The sequence below is a fragment of the Gossypium arboreum genome, chromosome 11 (assembly GCF_025698485.1).
Source record: "Gossypium arboreum isolate Shixiya-1 chromosome 11, ASM2569848v2, whole genome shotgun sequence".
Classification (NCBI taxonomy): domain Eukaryota; kingdom Viridiplantae; phylum Streptophyta; class Magnoliopsida; order Malvales; family Malvaceae; genus Gossypium; species Gossypium arboreum.
The window spans coordinates 121,147,336-121,160,871 of record NC_069080.1 but is presented as its reverse complement, the minus strand read 5'-3'; the positions used below and the strand labels follow the sequence as shown (position 1 = coordinate 121,160,871).

The following is a 13,536-nucleotide window of genomic DNA, read 5'->3' as shown; positions in this document are numbered from 1 at the left end:
ACTTTATTAATAGTTTATCAAATATTTTCCCATATATAAAAATAATTTAAGAATTTATTTATATCTTCCAAATATTATGCCAAGAACAATTTTAATTAATAATAAATTAATATTTAAACAATACCTAATTTTTTATGAAATAAACGAACAACTCGTGCATTGCACGTCATAAAAAATTAGTATATAATAAACAAATTTATTGGGTTTCGCCCCAAATAATCTCCACCTAGGTCAAGAGGGCCAACCACAAGAATCACAACACTAGGCAATCCCAGACCGTAAGATCTAAATACATCACGAACAGAACCCAACCGTCGGATCAAAACCTACTATCCACCTCTCAATAGCCTAAATCAAGAAGCTGCGGATTGCCAGCGTGCCACATCCATTTATAAAAGCCCGCAATCAACTATCACTTTCACTTCACACAATTCAAAAAAAATCTCAACCAAAAGAAACTAAAAAGAGTTTTCCGCACTCCTCTTTGCCGATCAAATAAGAAGTTCATCAGAATTGAATCAAATTTTTTATTCTTTAAAGTAAATTAACGTCTTTTAAGCTGTAATGGAGTCGACGTCAACGACAGCGGGAGGTAGGAGAGGGGGAGATAGGAAAAAAGCGGTTTCTAAGTCGGTAAAGGCAAGACTCCAGTTTCCAGTGGGTCAGATTGCCCGTTACCTCAAGAAAGGCCGTTATGCACAGCGTTATGGCGGCGGTGCTCCCATCTATCTTGCCGCCGTCCTCGAGTACCTTGCTGCTGAGGTGTCTGATCTCTTTTCTCAACCTTTTATTGTCATGTCCTCTCGATCTGCTTTCAGCAGTTTGATTTTGGTTAGATAAATGAGAAAATGTCGGAATCAAAGGAAAATTGTAATTGTGAATTTTGTGCGTATTTTTTTAACGAAGTCTCAATTTCCTGTTCTTGGAAAAAAAAGGAAAATCAATATTTCAGTGATAGATATTCATGCTTAGATCCTAAAAGTTAGCTTTTGAGATTTTACCATTTCGGTGTATTTTTCCGTAAACGGAAAATTGATAGTTTCATATTTTTGAGCAGGTGTTGGAATTGGCGGGGAATGCGGCACGTGATAACAAAAAGAATAGGATCAACCCACAGCACGTGCTGTTAGCCGTGAGAAATGACGAGGAGTTGGGGAAGCTTTTTCAAGGAGTAACCATTGCTAGTGGCGGAGTTCTTCCTAACATTAACGTTGTTTTGTTACCTAAGAAAGCATCATCTTCATTTGATAAGGACCTGTCTTCTAAGTCTAAATCTTCTAATAAGGTTTAGACATAATTAAGATTATGTAAATATATTTATTCAACAGTTTTTTTTTTTAATTTTCCTTTCATGTCATTGTAGGATTCAAGGAAATGTTCTTGTTTCCCATCTTTCATGTTCTATTTCTTTTGGGTAAATTACTAAAATAGTTATTTTATTTGATTTAGTTTATATTTTAGTTACTTATATCTAAAATGTTATATTTTAATTATTTATATTATTGTTTTGTTATAAAATTATCGTCCTGTTATTAAATTTTAAATCAAACACTTTTAAGGTGGTTAGATGAGTATGAAAGTTTTCTATTAAATAATTTATCTATGAAAGCTATTATTAGATAAATATTGAAGATAATATATGGATAAAATCAATTTTAAAATTAATGCTTTTAAGTCTATTAAAATATTATTAGATAGTCATTGGGGTATTTGGAGAGAATGATTTGTACAATTAGGGTTGGTATTGAAGTATAAGTACTTATTTGTGTAAAGGATATATTGGATTTAAGTTAATAGGCTATGCAAACTGTAGGACCTAATTTTTGCCCGGAGCCCAATAAACAATGGTCCAAAATAATTAAACCAGTCCAAAAATTATAACCCAAATTGCTAATCCTAAACAGGCCCAAAATAAAAAAACCCTAACTCAATACCCAAGCCCACAACCTAAACATGCTTTGAAACCCTAGCAGCCAACACCTTCAGCCGCCGCACCCAAGGTAGTCTCCAGGCACCGCACGTCGCACGCCTCTCCACGTCGTGCACTGCTCCACCACGCCACGTCAGTGGTATACCTGCGCACGTACCTGCAAACATGTGAAAATAGAGTGTAAAAATGGCTATAAAAGCCAATATATGATGTTGTAAAGGGGGGATCCCTTTCTTTTGGACTAATATAAGCACAGAAATCAAAGTACAACAAATATTTAAAAAGAAATCAAGGTGATTTTACTGTGGTTTTACTTTTCTGTTTCATTTTGTTTTATTTTTCTACCATTTTTTTCTTTTTTTTTAGATTTTTTCATTTATACGAAACTAAAATATTAAAAATGGGGAGTTTACCTTTTGTTTCACCGGCAAAGAGGGATTTTTCGCACCTCCAGCCACCGTATACGGCGGCGCCGATAACGGCGCGTGCGACGACGGCTCTCCGATCCCGTGGCTGGATTCTGAAAACCTCCAGAGAAAAGTGAGGTTTTTTTTTTGAAATTTGGGGAGAAAAATAATTTTTTTTAAAAAAAATCAGCTTTTAAAGGGTATTAAAACGGCATCGTTTTGTGCTATAAGCCCAGCCACCAAAACGGCACCGTTTAGGGGCAGAACCCGCGCGTGTGACCCGACTTGGGGAGGATCCGCGTGTTTTCTCTTTATGGGTTATTTACCCTTTTGGTCCTCCCGCATTTTTATTTTTTTAAAATTCATTTTCTTTTTATTTTCAATTTATCCCTAGAATTTAGCCTCATTTTCTAGTAGGTCCCTATTGACTGGTGCGTTTTAGAGGGTAGGGAATATTTTATTATTAGGCCCCTTCACATTATTCGCATCATTCAAATAGATCCTTTCTTTTTTTATATTTCGATTTGGCCCCAGAATTTCGGTTTTCAAGTCAATTTGACTTTTTTTTTGTCGTTTTATTATACGGTTAATTAATATGGGTTTTAAATTTATTATTATTATGTATCATTTCTATTATTGTTATTACTAGGGTTTTTTTACTAAAAAAGTATAAAAAAATTAAAAAATTCGAAAATAATACAGCAAAAAAAGTAATTACGAAAATGGTATGTCAGGGTGGTCACGCCAATCTGACAGGCGGCACCACCCTGACAAACAGTAACCGTATAGTAAAAAAAAAATTGAAAAAGAAAAAAAAAGGGACATGTTGGTGCCAGAGGCGGCACCAGTGTTGCCTCTGGCAGAGGCGGCACCGGTGTCAGCTCCTTTTGGTGCCGATTTGACCCCTCATGCATAGGGGTTTTGGTTTTTTGTTTAGAGGACCATAATATATGGTCCCCAAGCTTCATTTTCGGCAAAGAAGAAGAAGAAGAAGAGAGAAGAAGGAAAGAAAAAGAAGGAGAGGAGGAGGAGGCCGGCGGCTGAGAGAAGAAAAAAGAAAAAGAAAAAGAGAAGGAGAAGAAGAAGAGGGAAGGAAAAAGAAGGAAAGAAAAAGGTAATTTTTTTTATAAATTTGAGTAATTAATGTTAGTTTAATAACGTTTTAGATTTAAATCAGATATAATTTTATTTTTATTTCTTTGTAAGGTGTTATTTGGTTAAGAAGAGATATTAAGGAATGTTCATATTTATTTTATATTTTCATTGAAGTATTAAGCATTTATGTGTAAAGAATATTTTTTGTTATTATTTTATGTAATTTATTTGTTAAGTGTGTGTTTTAGGTTGTTTAAAAGATTTTTAAATTTATTTGACTTATTATAGAATTTTTTTATTTTTTATTTTTTATGTGATCGGGTTTTAAACTTTTTACAAAAATAGTAAAAAATTAAAATTAAAATATATTAATGAAAAATAAAATACGAGAAGAAATAAAATACTGAAAAAAACTTTATTGGGGAAAGTGGTGGTGACGAGTTTTTGTTAAAATAATAGAAAAAATAAAATATGAAAATAGTATAATTAAAAAATAAAATCCGAAAATAAAAAATACGAACAAGGTGCCAAAGTCAGTTACTTATTAAATTAATATAAAAAACTTAAATAATACATTTGAAAGATTTTATGCTAAAATAAAGTACCAAAATAATATATTTTAAAAATAATATACTGAAAAAATATGAATAAAGTGCTAAAATCAGGGTTATTTATTAAAAAATATAAAAAACACTTAAATAATACATTTGAAGTATTATGTACTAAAATAATATAAAGAAATAAAATACGAAAATAATATATTTTAAAAATAATATACGAAAATAAAAAATTACGAAGAAAGTATCAAAATCAGGGTTATTTAGTAAAAACCCTTAATATATAGAAACAGTTAATTAATACATTTGAATTTTTTTTGCTAAAATAATATAAAAATAAAATAAGAAAATAATATATTTTAAAAATAATATACTGAAAAAAAATACGAATAGAGTGCTAAAATCAGGATATTTATTGAAAAATATAAATAATACTTAAATAATACATTTGAAACATTATGTACTAAAATAATATGAAGAAATAAAATAGGAAAATAATATATTTTAAAAAATAAGATACAAAAAAATACGAAGAAAGTGTCAAAATCAGGGTTATTTATTAAATTAGTATAAAAAAACACTTACATAATATACCTAATATCATCGGGGACATCATCCACATCAGGATCACTATCACTATCGACGTCTTGATAACAAGGATCACTACTATCGTAACCATCATCACCAACCACATCCATATCGGGTGTAACATTAAGATCGATATCGATCCCACCTATAGTCGATTCACTATCAACGTACAATATTGGAGCCACCATGCACGGTTCTTGAGCTCTATGTTCTTCACCATATGCAGTGAGATTTTCATTTTCCTCCATACCGGCTAACTCAGCAAATAAGTGAATCGATGCATTTTTGTCACTCCCATTCCCACAGTAAAGAGCGATCATTGTCTCCACGTCTTCGTCGTCTACAAGTTCCATTTCAGTGAATTTGATTGGATCTATCGAAACTGGAAACTTGTAGAAAAGTTTCGAGATTCTTCTCCCACAACGTCTAACAATTTTTACGTTAATTCTTCCCTTCATATCATCCAACGAGACATTTCTATTAAATCTCATTGCTATTTGTTGCCGACATTCAAATATACATCCAACGGTTGTTGTCAAGATAATTCCATCGAAATAAACGCATACGAAAAACTGATTATCCATCTTCAATGCTCAATCTGTTAAAAAATAAATAAACTTTCTCAAAATAATTTCGAACACCAAATAAACTACTTAAATAAAAATTTAATTACTCAATATGCAATTTTGTCATTCATAAGCTCATAGTTTTCAGTTCTCATTTTATACATAAACAACATTTATCTTTACATTTAACCATTTAAAATCAACCTAAAACGAGTTTTTACCTAATAATATAAAATAAAATAAAATACCAAAATAGGTTGTTTGAAAGATTAAGTGTCAAAAGTGCCAAAATGATACTTAATCTTTCAAACAACTTATTTCGCTATTTTATTTTATTTTTAAATAATATGGGTAAAAATCTACCTAAAACACATATAAGAAAATAATATATTCTTTACATAACATAAATTGGCTTTTTAGGTTTTTTTACAATAATAATAACTAACAATAATTATAGTTTTTACTAACAATAATAACAATAATAACAATATTTTTTACTAACAATATTAATAATCGACAACAAAAATAATAAAAACAATAATAATAACAGCAAAACACATTAACAATATAAAATTCATTATTTAAAAAAAATTATACCTTCTTTTTTCCTTCTCCTTCTTTTTCTTCCTTCTCTTCTCCTTTCTTTCCTTTTATTTTCTTCTCCTTGCTGCTGAATCTTGCTCCCAGGGTTGCTGGTTCTGGTTGGTTTTATAGCGCTTAGGTGCCACCTGTGGGACCCACACAACTGGTGTCGCCTCTGCCAGAGGCAACACTAGTGCCGCCTCTGGCACCCACACGTCCAATATTTTTTTTTTTCGTTTTCAGCTTTTTTTTTCATTTTCAGAGTTTTTTTATGTATGTTCTTGCTTGTCGTAGGTGGTGCCGCTTTGTCCGATTGGCATGACCACCCTGACATACCATTTTCATAATTACTTTTTTTGCTGTATTATTTTCGAATTTTTTAATTTTTTTATACTTTTTTAATAAAAAACCCTTATTACTATGGTTTTAATTTGTGTCATAACTGTCATCATTATTATTATTTTATTTTTATTCTTTACCGTTATTACCATCGTATTATGATTACCATTTTTTTTCCTTATGTCAGTCATCATTAACTTTTTTTACTCTTATTTTAATATTAGCATACTATCCAGTTTATTAATATACTAATATTATTTATCTTCTATTTTATTATTGATATTATTATATATATTGCTATTATATTTAATATTTTTATTATTCTTTTCTTAATATTATTATACTATTATTTTTATATACTATAGTAGTTCTTTAATATTACTATTATTTTTCGTTATTTTTATTGTTTTTTAAAAAACTTTCATATAATGTAGTTTTAAAATTATGTATGATATTTAATTTGATCACCTTTATATATTATTATATACACAAAATTTATATTAAAATTAACTTTGTCTACGTACACTATCAATCTCATGTTATTTCATATTTGTATTTTCTTAAGAATTTACTTATATACAATTTATTTCTTTTAAAATCCTATTTTACCATATATTTGTTTTTTAAACACTCTCATCCATTATTATTTTATATATATATATTATTTTTATTAAGTTTTTCACTTCATGTACATTATTTGTTTAAGATTTGGCATGGGCATACATCATTATTTTTATGTACATATTGACATTATATTTGTATTTATTTTGGTTTTAAATTGTTTTGTATAGCATTAATTTTAAATTGCAGCTCATAATATTTTTTTCAAAATTCATTTATATGATAAACCTTATATTCTATGCATTAATTATTTTTATTTTCATTCATTTTATAACTACCCGCGTTACAAAAAAAAACCTCCCAACATAAGGAAATATTTCGTATTTGGGAGTTCGAGAAATCGTGCCCTAATGTGCTGGGTTTCTATTTTTCGTTCAACCGGATAACTGAATATCCTATTGAAATTTCATCCATGTTTTCTTAAATTAAAGGCAATATTTTGTGTTTGGAAATTCGGGAGATCGTGCCCTAACGTACTGGGTTTCGATTTACCGTTTAACCAAATAACCGAGTACCCTTTTTTGCAATTTCAATGCATGAATTTTAAAAATTATGAGATGACCTTGGTTTCGACGGCTTGAATTGTCGTATCCTAACGTGTTGGATGTGACATTTTATTCCTTTGGAACAAGAGAATCTTAGCATCCAATTCGGGTATACTCAAACACTTTTAAACGGGATTGTATTTTTAAAATTATTCCAAATTTTTGACATTAGGACATTAATTAATCGATTAGGTACCAATTTTGGGCGTTGCGAGAGTGCTAATCCTTCCTTGTACGTAACCGACTCCCAAACCTGTTTTCTTGAATTTCGTAGGCCAAAATCGATGTTTTAATAAAACAAAATGTTTTACAAAGTAGTCCGATCACACCTAAACAAAAAAGATTGGTGGCGACTCCATTTTCTATTTTAAAGTCGACCCCCGTTTTGCAAAATAAAAATGATTTCGACACAAACAATTGGTAAATAAGTTTATTTTCTAAGTGAGACTTCACAAATATAAAATTGAGAAATTCAAACTGTGTTAACAAATATTGTATGTTAATTCTCTCTTTATTTATGTCTTTGATTCACTTACATTTTAAATTTATTTTGCAAACTCTCTTAATTTTGTCTAAATTCTCGTCAAACAAAAAGCTATAACGATACTGTTGTTTTAATGGTTGTAAAACAAGTTTTATTGTTTCACCAATAGTAACATCAATGTTGGAATGAAGTTCAAATCAAGGGATTTTTCAAATTAAAATTTGCAAATAATTAATATTAATTACTTATAAATATTTAAAATTTATATTTCATATATTAACATATTAATAATGAGTTATAATAAATAAATTTTTTATATTTTTATTAAAATATTATAATATTAATGAATTTGAACATTATTTAAATACATATTTTTCATTTTATAACATTAATGAATATTTTATTTTTAAAAACACTTTTTAACAACAATACTAAATATTTAAAATTTAAATTTAATTTTTTCATAAACACTTTTCAAAAACTTTAAACACTGGTCTCTCCCTCGACGATCATGCCTGCTGTTGTGCTGGTGAGCATTCTCTGTCTGCCCTAATCCACTCCATCCACTTCTGTCGAGACAGCATCATGGGCACGCTCCTTCCTATACAATCTAGGCATTGTTGAATTGCAATATTGGTGTAACGTTAAATGAAGAAATCATTGCTTTCTTTGATAGAGTTATTAGACATGGCTGCATTCTACAATGAACTGAAATATATCGAAAGAAAATGCAGCAATGGCATCCAAACCAAAGAAGTTTTTCTTAAAAAGATGATATAAATTTTAAGGTTAAAGAGTTAAATAGATTGATGGTGTAAGGAAGTAATTGTAGTTATTAACTGCATATTTGGTTCGTTGAAATAGAATAGGGTAGAAATGAAATAGAGACGTAATAAGTATTACGTTGTTTGGTTGATTGAATAGAATATACTTATAATAGTATCTTATTGTTTGGTTGATTTGAAAAGATTATTTTACCCTTATTACAAGTATTAATTTATTTACAAATTAATTTTTTAAAAATTTATTAAATAAAATATTGTTTTAAGATATTTAAGATATTATATGTAAACAAATAATTAAAATAACATTTTATTGATATTAATTTATTATTGGTTTATTATAAATTATTTTTAAAATAAAAATATATTTATAAAATGTTAAAATTTTAAAATATATAAATTATAAATTATTAAATTTGTATAAGTTAATAAATTATTTTACCTCTCCTCTCTCTCACCTTTCTCACTCTTCCTCATTTTATTATATATAGAAAAACTTTCATCATGTTTTCTATAAACTACAGTTCACCATCGCACTAAACATCATGGGCAGCCATCGACCATAGTCCTTTCTTGCTCAAAATTTCATATTTAGATTATATCAACTCCTCCTTTCGATTCTCTTGTTAGTTTTCTTTAAATCCATCCATAACACTATAGACCTACAAAAACATTTTGAAGCTTTCACCTACATTACACCTTCTTCCACCACTTCAATAACCACAATTTTCTAATATGTGATTCTCTTTCCTTCTTTCCTAAATTAAAAGTCCCAAATCAAGTACCAAAACCTAAAAATCCATGCTTTTTTTTTATCACTAAGAAGAAAAATACCCAAAACCAATACAGCCATCATGCAATTTTCTTTGTTAACAGTTCTCAAATGGCTTGAATTATGGGATCATTCTTGTTACTTTCTTTCTCTCTTTATTTTTACAATTTTACTATGTTGAATGATTTCAAGTTTTGTTTTGTTTTATGTTTATTTGATTTCAAGGCCCGAAAAAAGATATTTTAGAAGAAAGAAAAAGATATCATTTGGGAAAGAGGTTGGAATAATCATTCAACACCCCTTTTACTGAATGACTATTCAACGATTTTACTTAAATAGATTAAGTCAAATACTTTGTGTTGATAAAGTTAAAGACTTTATAGACTTTATTTTCTTCTTACAAAATATATACATTAATACATTCGAGTATAAGAACATACAAAAAAAATACATTAAGCATGTAAATTAAAATTTTTATTTTAGAAATTAGATAAAACTCAATATTAATATTAGAATAGTAAATACAATTTTAAAATATATAAATATAATGTTTTAAGAATATTGTGATTTTAAGAAAAAATGCAACAATTATTATGCATTACATACTACATCCATAATAGCAATAATGAAATTACATCCACTATGAAAACCACAACCACTTTATTGCTTTTTAAATTTCAATACACTAACATATGAAAAATTAAACATGCAATCTCTATATCTATATAATTCAAATAACATTAAACAATAATTTTTCAACACAAAATATGTAAAACATGTAAAAATATATATATAAAATAATTACAAATAAAATAAAAAAATCACATTTTTGCCATACCATTTCAGTATATAAGAAACAAAAAAATGTAAAAAAAATAGAAACATACCTGCATCCTTTCTTCCCACCACCCTTTCTACAAAACAAATTCTCACAAAAATTAAACACAATGGGACGATATGTTATTTGCATCTAAAAAACAAAAAACATACCTACTTCCTTTTTTACAAAGTACCTTTCCTATAAAACTAAAATCTCAATAAAATCAACACAATGGAACCATTTGTAAAGTAAATAAAAAACAAAAAAAAAAATTAATATTTTAAAAAATACATGTTTCCTTTCTTCCCAACAAGCTTTCTACAATTTTTTTTTTTTTTCCAACACAAGCTCCATCCATCTCCGTGAAGGAAGGCTTATATATGCCTTAAAGTGAAACAAAAAATTGAGTTGAAACATAAATTTCAAGTGTGAGAAACACCCCAATATTGATGTCGTCATCCATATGCCTCCACCATTTAAATATATATATATATCACAAATCATATGTTAATGATGGTGGTATGATTGGGTGAGAAAATAATGGCGGTGCCGCTACCCTATCTCCCTCCAACCCTCACTATTCAATCTATCTCATTTTCATAAATAATGGTATTGGAATGCTATTTTGGTATTTAAATATTATTTTATATTGTCTAAGTAAAAAGTCCAAACGTTATTATCAATTAAAAATTTGATAAAAATCAATTGAGATTTATTATTATCAACGTAAAAGAAGATTTAATTTTGAATACACTAAAACACGTTAAAAAACTTAAACATTTAAAGACTTTAACTCAATCCTATCTATTTTAAAATTTATAATATTTTATATTATATTATTTTTATATATTATGTAATTTATAATACATTTAAAAAATAAAACTATATAAATATATAGTATTACTCTAATATAAATTTTAAAATAATTTTAAAATATATTAACAAAATAATAATAATAATATTATTAAAGATAATTATATAAAATTTTAATAAATAAAAAATAAAATTATTAATATTAAAATAATATAATATAAAATATTTTTGAAAAATATTTAAAATATAATATGGGCATCTTTCAGTTAATTTTTATAAATATGAATAAATTTACATAAAATTTTAAACTCTGTTTAGGATCGGGAGATTAGCACCTCCCCACCCCCAACGCATTTGTTAGAGATAAAAGATTAAAAGCAACAATCTTCATTCGATCTACCTTCAAAGGATCCTTTCAACTTCAGTATTATTTTGCGATACCTTCGATGATCTTTTCGTACATTAAAGAACAAGTTCATCCTCCACCAACTAAAAAACAAAATCATTACACAAACAACATTTCAATTAGCAAACAACAAAAATAAAAAAAGCATTGATTTATTTTTCAACATTTACAATCTCAACAATCTAAAAAGGAAAAAAAGAAGAAGAAACCCACAGCAAATGAACAATAAAAACCATAAAAAAACGGTGATTAGTAATCATAATCAAGCCCGTCTTCAACACCAGTCTCGTAAGCATCATCAACCATATCACCGATCAACATTCCTCCCAATAATCCACCAGCTAATCCCAATCCTAACCCTGCCCCCATTCCTCCTTTCTTTGACTTCTGCGGTTGCTGCACTTGTGAGTAACCGTATCCACCCTGAGGGGGTGGATATCCTTGGTACCCATATCCCGGAACCGGACCCTGTTGGTACCCGTACGGCGGATATCCACCAGGTGGAGGGTAAGGATAACCTGTCATCCCTTGTGGAGGCGGCGGATACGTTCCTTTAGGATGCCCTGAGCTCGGCCCTGGATAACCAGTCGGCGGCGGTGGATAAGCCATAACCGGCTTACCCCCATGTTTGTACGATCCAGCCCCTGGAAACGGAGGCGGTGGAAGAGCAGGCATGCTAAACTTCTCTCCAAATCTGTAAGCGAAATTAAATACACCTTTGGTTTTTCCATTAGCCAACATAACACTAAAACTTACATGCTGGTGATCCACTTTCCCGTTCCCATTCTCTTGATCAAGTAATTCCCTGATAGGGACCTGAACCGACCCGATTTCTTTATCCCCAAACACGCGGTTGGATTTCAAACGGAAGACGAGGTTGTGATGGTTCTGATGGGCGGCGGTTTCATCGATGGTGAACTTCATGGTGCAATTCCAGTTGGGGTTAGAACCGCTCTCCTTGTGGACCGGAGTTTTTTGAGCCGTGCGGTGATCGCCGTTGATAGAAACTACGACGTATACGTCCATCTTGGTGAAAAGATTGACGTCTTTGATATCTTTAGCAGAAATAACACGCAGTTCTAAAGGTCGTAACTCCATGTTTAGAAAGATTGAAAGAAAGGGGTGATGAAAATTGGTGTATTAAATTGAAAATGAAAGAGAGAAAGGTGAAAATGGAGAAGGATAAATATAGGAAGGAGAGTTTAATGGATGTCAAGGGAAAACAGAAAAAGGGCATAAATAAGGAGGGGAGGGTGATTAAAAACCGACTCAAAAGGGTGATTTTTAGCGCTACAGCTTTCGGGGGGAAACTACATTATACATTCGCCACGTGTACTACATAACTTCTTTATTCATTTAGGCTAGACCTGAAAATTTTTAAAATTTTGTTTAAATTCAACTCAAATAAAAATTTCATAATTTGAGCTTAGCTCGGCTCGCATTAAAATTTTTATATTATTTTTATATAAAAGTAAATTTAAAAATATAATACATTAAATATATTAAAAATATTAAAATAAATATTTCTCAACATATAAAAAATAAAAATATATACTTAAATTACATTAAAATAAATTTAATTTAACAAAAATACCTCTAAAATATTAGTAAAATTAATAATAGAATAAGAGTTATACAATATTCAATCAACAACAATAAAATAGTAGTAATATAATAGTAAAATGGTAGCAAAATAAAATAATAAAGTAAAAAAAATAGTAGCAATTTTTTTTTTACATATTTGGATTAGGCTTGGGACAAAAGAAGTTTACCGGAGGTCCAACTCATTTAGAAAACGGACATTAATTTTTTATCTAAGTTCATTTTTTGAGTCTATATTTTTATCCAAATCCTAACTTTTTGAACGAAACTTCAAACTGAGCCTTCGAGTAAGGTTTTTCTTAATAAATTCACTATTCAATTTTGTGTAAATAAAATTCTTTAAATATGACTTAAAACATTTTAAAAATATGTTAAAATGTTAAAAGAGAAAATAATTCTCTTATAAATCTGTTGACACTACCTATCATGTTTCTTAATGTTAAACCCAAATTGATATTTAAATTGATGAATAGACAAATACAAGATTTGATTAATATAATATTTATATTTTAAGGAATTAATTAAAATATTTTAAAATACTGTTATTAATTTAAGATTTAGACGATACTTGTGAATTAATCTCATTTTTCTAACTCTTGAATCGTTTAATTTTCTTATTATTATTTT

The 13,536-nt window shown here is 28.8% G+C and overlaps 2 protein-coding genes across 2 annotated transcripts; one reads left to right on the top strand and one right to left on the bottom strand.

Moving 5' to 3' along the window:
- Positions 1 to 384: 384 nt before the first annotated feature.
- LOC108473020 (probable histone H2A.5) lies at positions 385 to 1,291 on the top strand. Its single transcript, XM_017774590.2, has 2 exons — positions 385 to 762; positions 1,058 to 1,291. The coding sequence occupies exons 1-2, from the start codon at positions 565 to 567 to the stop codon at positions 1,289 to 1,291; spliced, it is 432 nt and encodes a 143-aa protein (XP_017630079.1). The 5' UTR covers positions 385 to 564.
- Positions 1,292 to 11,298: 10,007 nt separating this feature from the next.
- LOC108472481 (protein SRC2-like) lies at positions 11,299 to 12,572 on the bottom strand. Its single transcript, XM_017774022.2, has one exon. The coding sequence runs from the start codon at positions 12,403 to 12,405 to the stop codon at positions 11,557 to 11,559; it is 849 nt and encodes a 282-aa protein (XP_017629511.1). The 5' UTR covers positions 12,406 to 12,572; the 3' UTR covers positions 11,299 to 11,556.
- Between the last annotated feature and the right edge of the window lie 964 nt (positions 12,573 to 13,536).

What these genes read in the sequence shown, in the direction of transcription:
- LOC108473020 (XM_017774590.2), top strand. Translation starts at nt 565, where the DNA reads ATGGAGTCGACGTCAACGACAGCGGGAGGTAGGAGAGGGGGAGATAGG. An exon ending in TCGAGTACCTTGCTGCTGAG is followed by an intron (nt 763 to 1,057) that starts GTGTCTGATCTC and finishes ATTTTTGAGCAG; the next exon opens with GTGTTGGAATTGGCGGGGAA.
- LOC108472481 (XM_017774022.2), bottom strand. Translation starts at nt 12,405, where the DNA reads ATGGAGTTACGACCTTTAGAACTGCGTGTTATTTCTGCTAAAGATATC.